We start from the raw sequence: 12,442 nt of genomic DNA on the forward strand, positions 1-12,442 counted from the left end.
AAGTAGTAAAGAAGAAAAAGAGTAATGAATGTCAATAATCATGTGGTTTAGTGGCACAAAATGACTATCTCATATTTTAGTGAGAGCGAGTGACATTAACTCATTATGCTTCAGTGTGTTAAGGAAATAGTTATAAACATATACTACATTGTAATAATAGAGTCAGTATTACCAAAACAAAAAACAAAAAAAAAAAAGTAATGAAATTATCGAAATGTTAATTTTGTGCCTTCTTTGGAGATGGATGGCCTAACAACGTGCATTGTGCCAAAAGTAGACAACTCTTGTTCCCCATCACCTTTGATTTTTTCCACTTGTTCACTATAGAAAAATTCTTTTCCCATCTATTCATCACCAATGTTGTACCCAAAGTAGAAATAGAACAGTACACATCCACATCAATCCACGTGTCTCTCCCCACCTAATTCCAATTTCTCTAGCAATATACCCAATAGAATAATTAAAGTATAACTAATCCATTCAAACAGGCAAAAGATCACGAGAAAATTCAATTCCTTGCCGGAAAGGCAAAGAAAACATATATCACAAAATGAGCTGACAGTTCATCACAACCCAACACAAGGAATCATATTCAGTTTCTTTAAGGCTAATTGATTGCTCCGGAGCCAAAGTGGCAAGATTCCAATATTCCGTTCTGCAACACTTTGGCTCCAAAGCCAATCACCACAAGAACTTAAACTATAGTAGGGATTATAGGGACCAAACAGAGGGGAGAAGAAGAAGAAGCAGGAGTTGTATATCCACATAAAAGAAATTAGGATCTCTTGAAATTTACATGGTATTTCACACTTTGAAGCATCATAAAATCGATAGGAAGTTCTGAGGAAGTCTGTCTGCAAATTATTTATCAAAAGCTAATTTAACTAAGAAGAACGAAAGACAACTACAAGACTAAGATAAGATAATCCATTGTTCGTAAAAGATCCTTTTTGCAGGTGTAATGGGATATGAATGTACTCCTGTTCGCCCCCTCCATAGCCAACCATTTCCACTGCAGTTCATCATCAACCTCAAAAGCACGCATCTAAGAGACAGCAACAGCACAGAGCAGCCAAACTGCAGACAGAAGATACAGTGAATCAATTTCTCCATCCCCTTTATTACAACTATGATGTTTTATGAAAGCTATGTACAATTACACAGCAATTTGATTACTTAAACAAGGAAGACGATTAATCTCAGAGTCTTGTAAATGCACCCGAACAATTGAGCAGAATGTCACTTCTCCAGACACATAAAAATACCATAGGTAAATCTAATTGATAGGGATTGCATGAAAAACAACACTGATTAGGTAATACTAAGCACATTATATCCTGATTTCGAAAGAGAATTGAATCTTATGTCGGCTGACAATCCTGGCCTGAGGGATCGCACAAGTTTAGATCAACATACAGTAATGTTCTAGAGCAATTCATCAAACATGTGACGGGCATTCAATTGTGCATTGTATTTGGGAGTACCATGGAAAATTAACACGACACAGATATAACAGTTAAAGGGAGTAGAGATGTTTTCCGACGGGAATGCCGGGGAAGGAAGCGAGTAACAGTAAAGTCGGTGTGGAACTATTGCAAAACACCGACGCGATTCGCGGAAGCACAAGCTCGGTCTAAACAACACAGCAACCGGTGGTGCGCCGCCATCGCGCATCGGCGCCGCCAGAGGGTTGACTAGGAGTCAATCGGAGTGGAAAATCCCAGATCACATAGATCTAACACATGCATCCCGATATAAATGCACAAAAGCGAAAATCGATACTCGGATAGTGCAAAACCGTCATAGATAAGAGGATTGAGAGAAGTTTACCATCCTTCCAAGCAGCCGGAGCTACCAGATTGCTGAGGCGGCGGGGCGGCGTACTGCGGCGGAGGATACTGTGGAGGGTAACCGCCCTGGGGAGGGTATCCCTGAGGAGGGTAACCTTGTTGGGGGTACCCTTGGGGCGGGTAACCGGGCGGAGGATAAGCATCCTTGGGATATCCTTCCGGCGGATAACCTAATCCAGAAACTCAAAAATCCATCAGATCCGTCCCCAAAAACTGGCAAAAAAGACGATTCAATTGAAGAAGGAAACTGAAAAAAGCTTACCTTGAGGAGGCGGCACACCGACGGGAGGGGGACCTTGATTGTAACTCATGATGATTGAATGCCGGAACGGGAATCGAGCGCCGGAATGGGATACCGGAGAATTCTGGTGTGTAGAGAGAGAGACAATGCAAGACAAATACGGCAGAATGGTTTAAAGGATCCGGAGGGGTTTTTTATATGCGCCTATGAGGTATCATACGCGTCAAAGGAAATCCAAAGCTTGAAGACACATTAGTTGTCAAACGTTGTGCGTTACACCAAATACTTCAATTTTATTTCCCCTTTTTATATTCTTCCCTATTAAGTAATGATTAACCCCAATTTCATACATATTGAATGAGAAAGAATGATTGAGGCTGGTTGGTAAGGGCAAATTTGTCATTACAATTTTCTTTTTCATTTGCCGAATTAGAGTTCTAAAGAGATATAAGATTTTCGGAGAGAATTATAATTTCTTTCAACCAAACAATAAAGTTGTGCATGTCAAAGAATTATATGAAGAAAAAAAATTACAATTACAACTTATCAAACATCATGTAAAAATACTTTGTGCAAATTATGTTTTAGGACAGTATTGGGGTTGTTACCCTAAGGAGGGCGGTTCAAGCTCATTTGGTTGAGTCATGATCTATTATCTCTAGTCTTTTCTCATCCCTCATAAAATTACAATATTTTCCCTAATACTTTTCAAGAATCAAATACTATTATTTTTCAATGAAAAAATGTAATACTGCTGACAAATATTACATACTTATGACATGTTTTATGTGATAACGTGTCATAACTAGTATATTTAGAATATATTAATTTCTCTAAATATACCTCATTCTAACGTTTCAATAAATGTGTTTGTGTATATCTTGTTTGTAAATGATAAATATTGAGAATTATGTTATATCTAAATGTAACCACCTAATACTGATTTGAATAGTAAAGTAAATAATCATTGGATAGTGTCATAGAAAATATTAAAGAATTGTAAACCCAATAAAATTTGGAAATACATTAATTTTCTTTATAAAGAAAATAAATGAATAACATTGGATAGTCTCATAGAAAATATTAAAGAATTATGTTATATGCTTTGTCATTAATTCAAAATAAATTAAATAAAAAAACATTAGAGGGACTAGGTTTTAACCAGACTCTTTATGCGCATAAATGTACAATGTTGTTAACAAAGGAATTGAAATAATAAACTGAATTATTATTGGTCTTTATGATCTCATTCTGTTCCTGCTTGTATTGAACCTTGGTTTAATTGAAATTTTACTTATTCCTAAAAAAATATATAAAAAAAAAAAACTGAATTAAAAGTGGATCTTAGCTTGCTAACTAATTCTCCTGAATTGAAGTAGAACGAGTCATTCTAAGAATCACACAAACTCTATATAAATAGTCTGTACGTATTCCTAACTTAATCATTCTCACATCAATAAAGCCATCCACTAATTAAAAAATAAAAATAATAAAACAAGAGCCAAAGAGGATCCGATCGATCCATGGCTGCGATGAGATTCTCTCTGGTTCTTTTGTTGGCTTGCATCATCATCTCCCTCCAAGGCGTTCTCGCCAATATTATCTGTGAAAAATTGCCGATAAATTTTTGTGCCTTTTCAATATCATCGTCCGGCCATAGATGTTTGTTAGAGAACTCAATAAGAGACGACGGGAAGGTGGAGTACCAGTGTAAGACATCGGAGGTGGTGGTTGGGAGTTCCATGTCGGAGTACGTAGAGAGCGATTCGTGCGTGAAAGCGTGCGGAGTTGATCGGAAAACGGTCGGAATGTCGTCGGATGCGTTGCTTGAGCCGACTTTCACCGCCCGGCTTTGTTCCACGGCGTGCTTCAATAATTGCCCTAACATCATTGACCTATATTTCAACTTGGCTGCGGGTGAAGGGGTGTTTTTGCCTAATTTGTGCCAGGTGCAACAGACCAGCCCTCAACCGTCGTCGTGGCAATAGTTGATCGAGGTTCACAGTTTTGAGTTTTGACAACGATCTCAACAGATATATACAGAAATATTGGTTATGTATGGTTTTATATTAGCCTGGGAGGGGTGTGGATTTTTGGATTATTCTATAAGTTGTTGGTTGAGGTTTGAGATTTTTGCTCAAACAACAACATTCTTTTTGCCTTTTCAAAAGAAAGCTCATGAAATAAGATGGCTTATTGATTGCTTCATACTCCATTGCAAATCTTACATCCAAATTTAAGTGCAGTTATATAAATCACTCAACAATATGCATTCATGTCATTATATTGTTTGATCCCACAAAATCATTAAAATTTATGCACAAAACTTGAGATGAATGTAATAATCACGAGGCTAAAAAAAAAAAAAAAAAACTTAAATGAAGAGAACTTTATAGTGTCACTATTAAACATGGTGAATCAGTATAACAATTGATCCTTCCATGTGTCACTTTGTAAAGGATTATGTTGATAATTACGTTATAGGATTATATTGAGAATTATGTTATAATACTAATTTCAGTAGCACAATATATTTTTTTTTTTTCAAAAAAGCACCCTAAATAAAATAAGAAAACAAATTAATAACTTTGAAAATAACGGCTTTAAAAATAAAAAAAAAAAAAAACCGTTGAAAAGAATGTATTGCATCTTTCTCTTTCCCAATTGTATATAATTTCGTAATTTTTAGTATTTTAGCAACGTAACATGAATCTTTTGTAAAGTTATGATATTATAAGTTCCACTTCCTTTAAATAAAAATATAATATGAATCTTTGGCGAGTGGCAGAATCAGGTTTGGCTATGTTTGACCAGATCTGTGAAGAAACACCGAGTTCATTCAACAACTTCGACTCAAATTTAAGTTTTCTATAACATTATTAGAAAATTTATTTTTATATCTGACTGTAAAAAATGCACAGTCATAGCAATGTATATAGGGTTATAAAAGTAACAACTTCTCTTTAAAAAAAAAAAAAAGTAACAACTTCTTTGTCACTCCTGAAATCTTTTCTTGTTAAAGGGACTCAATTTAATTTATTACAAAGGACCAATGTTTCTTTATGATTTTATAATTACAAGGAACTTTTTTTCCCTTTAAATTTCATAGAACTTTTTTGAGAAATTAAAATTAGATCATTATTGTTGGGAGGATGATATGATGAGTTAGGCAAATTAAAATTAACGTTATATTTCTAATTTTTGTCCGTATTTTTAGAGTTAACATGTTTGTACATTAAATTTAAAATATTGGTACTTTATATTTTATCAAGATAAAATAACGTATTTCAATTCCATTATAACTAATACCGATAGTGTCATGTAATTAAAATTATTTAAAGAGAAATTATTAAAAGTAGTATTATAACAATTTAGTTAACAATATCATTTTGGCACCTAATTCGCTAATCTCTACAACCCCATGAATCATAATAATTCTAAGACCCAAAAAATCACTTTACTACCATTTACATGCTATAACATTTTTTTAAGTGACTGGGAAATTCACAGTTACGTTATTGTTCAATGTTCTGAAAGAAACATTAAGATATAATCCGTAAAATTTGCTAGTACTGGAATTATGTTATTCATCACTCGTTAAAGTAAATAATCAAACGCCACTAAATTAAAAGAGGATATTGACTTCGATCCATATATCACTAACTAATTTTCCTCATTTGTGTGAAACCTCGCTCGATCACATTTTACTGTGTTAGCTAGGTACCACAAAATCATTGTATAAATAACCTTCAATATTTCTACCATCTTCTCCATCCCACAAATTAAACTCAGCCAAATATAATAAACAATAAAATCATAGGATCGATTGCGAGTGAAATAAAAGAACCAATTTGAGATCGAATCCATGGCTTCCATGAGATTCGCATTGGTTCTTTTATTGGCTTGCATGATCCTCTCCTTCCAAGCCGTTGTCGCTGATATTATCTGCGAGAACTTGGCTGTAAACATTTGTGCCTTTTCCGTCTCATCCTCGGCAAAGAGGTGCGTGTTGGAGAACTCGATCGAGGACGATGGGAAATTGGAGTACCAATGCAAGACGTCAGAGGTGGTGGTCGGAAGTAACGTGGCGGAATACATAGAGACCGATGAGTGCGTGGAAGCGTGCGGGGTCGATCGGGAATCGGTTGGGATGTCGTCAGATGCCTTGCTTGACCCGACCTCCATGGCTAAGCTTTGCTCCGCCGCATGTTACAATAATTGCCCCAACATCGTTGCCCTTTACTTCGACTTGGCCTCCGGTGAAGGAGTGTACTTGCCGGAGTTGTGCCAGAAGCGAAGTGGTGGCCTTCAACTTCAGAGCGACGGTGCGGCTACTCCACGGCGTGGCATGGCTGAGCTTTCGAGCGATAATGCTGAAGCACCTATCGCTACTCCACGGCGCGGCATGGCTGAGCTTTCGAGCAATAATGCTGAAGCACCTATCGCTGATACCGCTACACAGCAAGGGTACCCTCGTCGGGCCATGGTTGAGAGCAGTGACAGGACAGAGGCACCTGCCCCCATTTCTAGTAATGAATGATGATACATTAGAACCATCTCTATTATATTTCTAAAGGATAAATTTATGTTGGGGGAGGGTTAATGATGGTCAGATCATTGTATAATTTGGTTGAGGTTTGGGATTATCTCAATAAAATCTGGCTAGAGTTCTCATATGATGTTTATAATATAATCCTCAAAACATGGTTTTATAGTATCCTCCTAACCTTAAAAACAGAAACTAGCAGGTGGTCTAATCAAGCAGAAACTGGGACTTCAATATCAGTTGGGACAGCCATTATGGGTGCCCTAGCGTACTCTTCTTCTTCCTTGGGAGGATGAATAGTGACAAGATCCGGCAGAGGGGTCATGGGACCTTGCTTTCCCTTGGGGTCCCAATCAAGCATGATCTTGACCTTGATTCCAAGCACTCCCTGAAATAATGTAATGTCAAAACAATTACAAGATTTTTGGCACTAAAACTGTGTGGAAAGCTAAATTATCTCGCTGAAATGTACTCACCTGTCTCATGAGAATGTGTCTCACAGCAGTGTCAATGTATTCCTTGACGGGTTGACCAGAAGAAATCATGTAACCATCCTTGAACTTCATGGATTTAGCACGCTGAGCCCTCAGCTTCCCACTGACAATAACCTGATAGAAGAATATAGAACGTTAAAAAACACACCGACCATGTGAAAAACATCCGAGAAATGGGTTGAGATTTTTTAAGGTACCTCACAACCCTTGGCTCCACTCTCCATGACGAACCTCAGAACACCATAGCACGCCCTAAACAAACAAGAAAACAACATTAATTGGCAAAACATCATTGAAGAATGAAAAGGAATAATATGGATTTCAAGTGATGTTGCAACCCAAGAACAAAGAGCTAGATGTATCAATCACATCGCAGCTCTTGGAACCCGTCCTGGAGAAGCTGAAATCATTTAGTCATCTTCCGACACAAACTTGGTACAATGATTGACCAATTTGCTTTATAGATGACTACAACATGATTAAAAAACATGGTCTGCTATCTACCATAGATAAAAACTATGTTTCCACACTACACTAAGGTTACTGCAAAAATACAGATCCATTTAAGTAGTATTGAGTGGATAAAAAGATGTTCTAGTCAGACACAAAATTGATATTTGCTTTGTGGATGGCATAAAATTAAAGCACCAACCTCAATGAAATAGCCAAAGATTCAATATTAACATGTAAGAGAATGTATGCATGTGTTAAAGATCAGTTTTTCTCAACACAGGCAATATACACGTAATAACCAGCATGTTATGAAGCATGGTGAAATTAACTAGAAATAATTATTAACTAGAAATAATTCAAACTATTTTACCTCCTGACTGCCAGGCCGCCAAGCAGCTTGTAACGCAGGGATTCAGCCTGGGCAATGGCACAAAGCCCCCTATTGTTCACCTTCTCTGCATACAATTCTACAGTGTTGTCCTCAAACTTGAATCGTTTTTGAACCACTGATGTCAGTTCCCGAATCCTTCTTCCTTTCTCACCTTTAATGACCAATACAAAATATCAGCTGAGAAAATCAAATCAAAAGGCAAAATAATACCCCAATACTCAATAACTGATTTAGCATTTGGCTTATAATTCACATCCCAGGAAAGCTTCAAATCCAAACTTTTAAGTAGTTTACTTACTCTGCATAGATATAGTTACATACCCATAAGAGCAAGGCATACGGGTTCATTGTATTCACAAAGGTACCCACTACACAAGAACACAAACTCAGGAATTTATTGAACTTTTATTTTACTTCCAAGTCAATAACAGCTCATACAAACTTTGGTTTCAATTGTTGCAAATTGTACGAGTTTCATTTACAATCAATTTACAGATGACATTAACATTTACTGTGAATGGAATGCATATTAAAACAAATCTAGGCAAAACCTTGTGCTTCCATATTTACGGCAGCCAAAATTCAGCTAACCAACTTAAATCAATACACAGATATGGAGCAAAACATAGGCTTGTGCCTATTTTTTAAAACTAATCCATGAGAGATAATTATTAACAACCTGATCCAAAGCAAATAAGCATAGATTTAAAACCAATGTACAAAAAAAAATCACATCAATTTGGACAGAAAATACAACAATCATACTGCAATTACGCAAAACCAGTACCAAATAACACTTCCCCGCCATATAAACAAACAAATACACAAAATCGCAGGAAAAAAAAAATTACTGCATAAGAAGCTAGATCCTATTTACCGAGAACGTTCTGAGTACGAGTGGCTCGGATGATAATCTCCGTCCTGACGGGAGTAACCCTAACCTCGACGCCAGAGTATCCATCCTCCGCCAACTCACGCGTCAACACCTCGTTCAGCTCAGCGAAGAACACTCCATCCGCCACAAACTGTCAACACCAAATAATATCCATACCGTGTTAGCATATGCCTGAGCGTCTACGCAAACGGCTTGCATATAAACAGAAATGAGAATGGAGGAGAGAAAGAGATAACTCACCTTTCGCTTCTTGCTCATCTGGGTAGCCATTCTTGGACGGAGAGAAAGATAAGAGATTAGAGAACTAAATAAGGTTTGCAAGTTCTCAGTCTTTCCCTAGATTTCTGGCTCTGATGCAGTTTTATAAAACAACGGAGGAATTAAAACTAGGATTTAGACTCTAATTCCGCATCTAAGGGCCTATTATAAAGTAAAGCCCAATTATAAAAAAACATTTAGGAAAATGACACTTTTTCCCCCTGAGTTGTATACTTATAGCACTTTTCCCCCCTGAATTACTTAGGTAAGCACATTAGTCCCCTCAATTATTCTAAAAGTGGTGGTTTTCTCCCCTGATATATTAAATTGACATTTCTACCCTTAAAGTAAACATTTTATTTATTTTACTTCTCCCTCAAATTATTGTGTATACGTACGGATGACCACGGTTCGGTTCGAACTGAACCTGACACTATAGCAATCGAATTAAAAGTTTCCGGTTATGATTCAGATCTATAACCCAATATTTGGATTTCAATTTATTAAAATTATGAATTAAAAAAATTAGATCCTGAACCGTGAACGGGCGGTTCCGGATCCGGTTCGCGATTTTGAACCGTTTTTATTTTAAAATTTTATTTTTATTTAAAATAGTCTGAATTCAACAATAAATGTATTTTATTTTTTCAGTTTGGAACATGAATCAGCCGTTCCGGTTCATGATTTTAATAAAATCTAAATATCGAATTTCGATTCTAAATTGTAATTGGAATATTTTGGTTTAGTTGCTATAATGTCTGTTTGGTTTGAACCAAATTATGGTCTAATTTGTTGGAACATAAAAATAAATAAAATATTTATTTTAAGGGTAAATATGTCCATTTAACATTTCAGGGGGAAAAACAGTCACTTGAACAATTCAGGAGGGAAAACTGCTATAAGTACATAACTCAGGGAGAAAAAGTGCTATTTTCCCAAAACATTTTTAGTGACTATTAATCTCAATCTCTATCTCTATTAAAGCAAAATGATGGCCACCAAATTTCTATTTCTATATCTATCTCTCTCTCTCTCTCTCTCTCTCTCTCTCTATATATATATATATATATATATATATATATATATATATATATATACACAAGCAAAATGATGACCACAAAATTTTACCTCAGAATGAATGCATTTTGATAGAAATAATATTAGCAAGTATGAATGCATTAATTGTGTGGGTAAATTATTTATACATATTTTTTGGAGTTATTATGTGTATTTATATTTTATAAATTATATTTTATTATATCTATATCTCTATATACGGAGTATATATTAAAGCACAATGAAGTAGGGAAAAAGTTTATTGTGTTTAATTATATATATAACAAGATTTTGCGGCAAAAAATTTAAGTAACTTTATTATTGATAATATTTTAAAAACAATAAAATAAAATATTAATCATGAAATTAAAACTTATTCTGAAATGTATTTTTCTTTAACAATACTAAATTGGTTGTTATATCAAACATCACATACTGTTAGCATATATTATAAAGAATTGTGTTATAACATACCACATGAGATTTAAAAAGTGTACATTAAAATAATTATATATATATATATATATATATATATATATATATATATATATATATATATATATATATATATATACACACACACACACACACACACACACACACACACACACATTTTTATAAAAAAAAAATTAAAAAATTAGAAAATTAAAAAATTAGGAAATCAAAAAATATACAATAAAAAATTATGAAGTTAAATTTTCTTATATATAAAAATATTTATTAATATGATTTGCAATTAAAGCCTATAGTACATATACTTGACAATATATAAATAAAAAATACAGTATCATCATCATACATTGAAACTAACTACGAAAATCTTTTCTTAAACATTGCTTAATAATAATTATTATATATGTACAACATATATAAATTTAAACTAAATATGAAATATTTCATGACATGAAAGAAAAAATAAAACCTGCTTAACAATAAATTAATTTATATAATAAAATGTTAACTTAAAAATACTGTAATGTATTACATGCTTCATCATTAAATAATAATAATTGTAGATTAACATGTATTGAAAATAGATAAGTATGCTGCACTATATACCTTAAAATGATACAATTTCATTTAATTGATATTTAATACCTTAAAATGATACAATTTCATTTAGGGGGGAAATTGATTGGCAAAAAACATTATGCTATTATATAGAGTAAGATAAGATAAGATATCTCTATCTCTATATCTATATTTATTGGTAAGTTTTATATTTAGTATAATAATTATGTATATATTCATTTAAACCTCAATTATAATTAATTTGACTTCACATATATAAAAAGGATAAATTATATATAAAATAAATATAGTTCTTACAGAAATACTTTTTTTTCAAATGAATAAGTTTTTGGTATAGATTTTCGACAAATATTGTCTGTAATTTTATTTACAATTTTTATTTAAATACGTTAATTGTATAAGTAAAGTAGTTATTTCAAATTCAAATACAAATAATAATACAAATAACAATAAACTTTAAAATCAACATAATAATAACATAATTAAAATTAAAAAAAAATTTACATTGTATAGTTATACTTATATTTTTAATAAAACTAATTTTGAGCCGAACAACTCAAGTACGTTTTTCTGTTTTCACAACCATTACTTTCTTTGTTAATTTATAGGATATATGTTAAAAATTTAATTGATAAATTTGTTAAATTGATAATAGTTCGTGCATCGCACGGGACAATTACTAGTATTGTTTATAATAATATACTATTTTATATGTGTGATGTAAACATAAAAATTTATATACATATATATATATATATATATATATATATATATATATATATATATATATATATATATAGAGAGAGAGAGAGAGAGAGAATTCCAATTTTGGTCCTATTGTTATAGGGGCTTTTTCAATTTTAGTCCATCATAATTATTTTTGTCACATTGCGTCCACTATTATTAATTTCTTCCTAATTGTATTTCATATAATTATAATTTTAACAATATAAATAATAAATAAGACAATTATATTTAGAAATTTAAAAATATATAAATTTTAATTGTTGTATTAGTAAATTTAAATTTTAATTGGATGCATTTCTTTATATCTTTATATAAATGCATTTCTTTAATTAGATGTATTTCGTCTAGTTCTATAATATAATTTTCTTAATTATATTTCATTTAAAAATTAACAAAATTAGTGTTTTAATTTGGTATGTTTAAAATAGTACATAAACATATGTATGTATTTAAGCAACTTTTTAAATATTTATGAATAC

The 12,442-nt window shown here is 33.0% G+C and overlaps 4 protein-coding genes across 5 annotated transcripts; 2 read left to right on the plus strand and 2 right to left on the minus strand.

The window, feature by feature from the left end:
• Positions 1-734: 734 nt before the first annotated feature.
• LOC109161544 (cysteine-rich and transmembrane domain-containing protein A-like) lies at positions 735-2,318 on the minus strand. The gene is made up of 3 exons (XM_019309992.1): positions 2,113-2,318; positions 1,831-2,020; positions 735-1,077 (listed from the first exon to the last, which is right to left on the minus strand). Exons 1-3 carry the CDS (start codon positions 2,159-2,161, stop codon positions 1,032-1,034), a joined length of 285 nt encoding a protein of 94 aa, XP_019165537.1. The 5' UTR covers positions 2,162-2,318; the 3' UTR covers positions 735-1,031.
• A 1,223-nt stretch (positions 2,319-3,541) lies between these two features.
• LOC109161302 lies at positions 3,542-4,299 on the plus strand. Its single transcript, XM_019309635.1, has one exon. The coding sequence runs from the start codon at positions 3,615-3,617 to the stop codon at positions 4,077-4,079; it is 465 nt and encodes a 154-aa protein (XP_019165180.1). The 5' UTR covers positions 3,542-3,614; the 3' UTR covers positions 4,080-4,299.
• Positions 4,300-5,678: 1,379 nt separating this feature from the next.
• Positions 5,679-6,765, plus strand: LOC109161551. 2 transcript variants are annotated; one of them, XM_019310001.1, is made up of 2 exons: positions 5,679-6,504; positions 6,628-6,765. In XM_019310001.1, the coding sequence occupies exons 1-2, from the start codon at positions 5,957-5,959 to the stop codon at positions 6,629-6,631; spliced, it is 552 nt and encodes a 183-aa protein (XP_019165546.1). In that variant the 5' UTR covers positions 5,679-5,956; the 3' UTR covers positions 6,632-6,765. The 2 variants fall into 2 exon arrangements, with proteins under 2 accessions (XP_019165546.1, XP_019165545.1); XM_019310000.1 differs by having other exon boundaries at positions 5,679-6,765.
• On the minus strand, positions 6,709-9,220 carry LOC109161550 (40S ribosomal protein S3-3-like). Its single transcript, XM_019309999.1, has 6 exons — positions 9,111-9,220; positions 8,853-9,000; positions 7,955-8,126; positions 7,329-7,383; positions 7,114-7,245; positions 6,709-7,025 (listed from the first exon to the last, which is right to left on the minus strand). The coding sequence occupies exons 1-6, from the start codon at positions 9,138-9,140 to the stop codon at positions 6,849-6,851; spliced, it is 714 nt and encodes a 237-aa protein (XP_019165544.1). The 5' UTR covers positions 9,141-9,220; the 3' UTR covers positions 6,709-6,848.
• Between the last annotated feature and the right edge of the window lie 3,222 nt (positions 9,221-12,442).

The sequence above is a fragment of the Ipomoea nil genome, unplaced genomic scaffold (assembly GCF_001879475.1).
Source record: "Ipomoea nil cultivar Tokyo-kokei standard unplaced genomic scaffold, Asagao_1.1 scaffold2922, whole genome shotgun sequence".
Classification (NCBI taxonomy): domain Eukaryota; kingdom Viridiplantae; phylum Streptophyta; class Magnoliopsida; order Solanales; family Convolvulaceae; genus Ipomoea; species Ipomoea nil.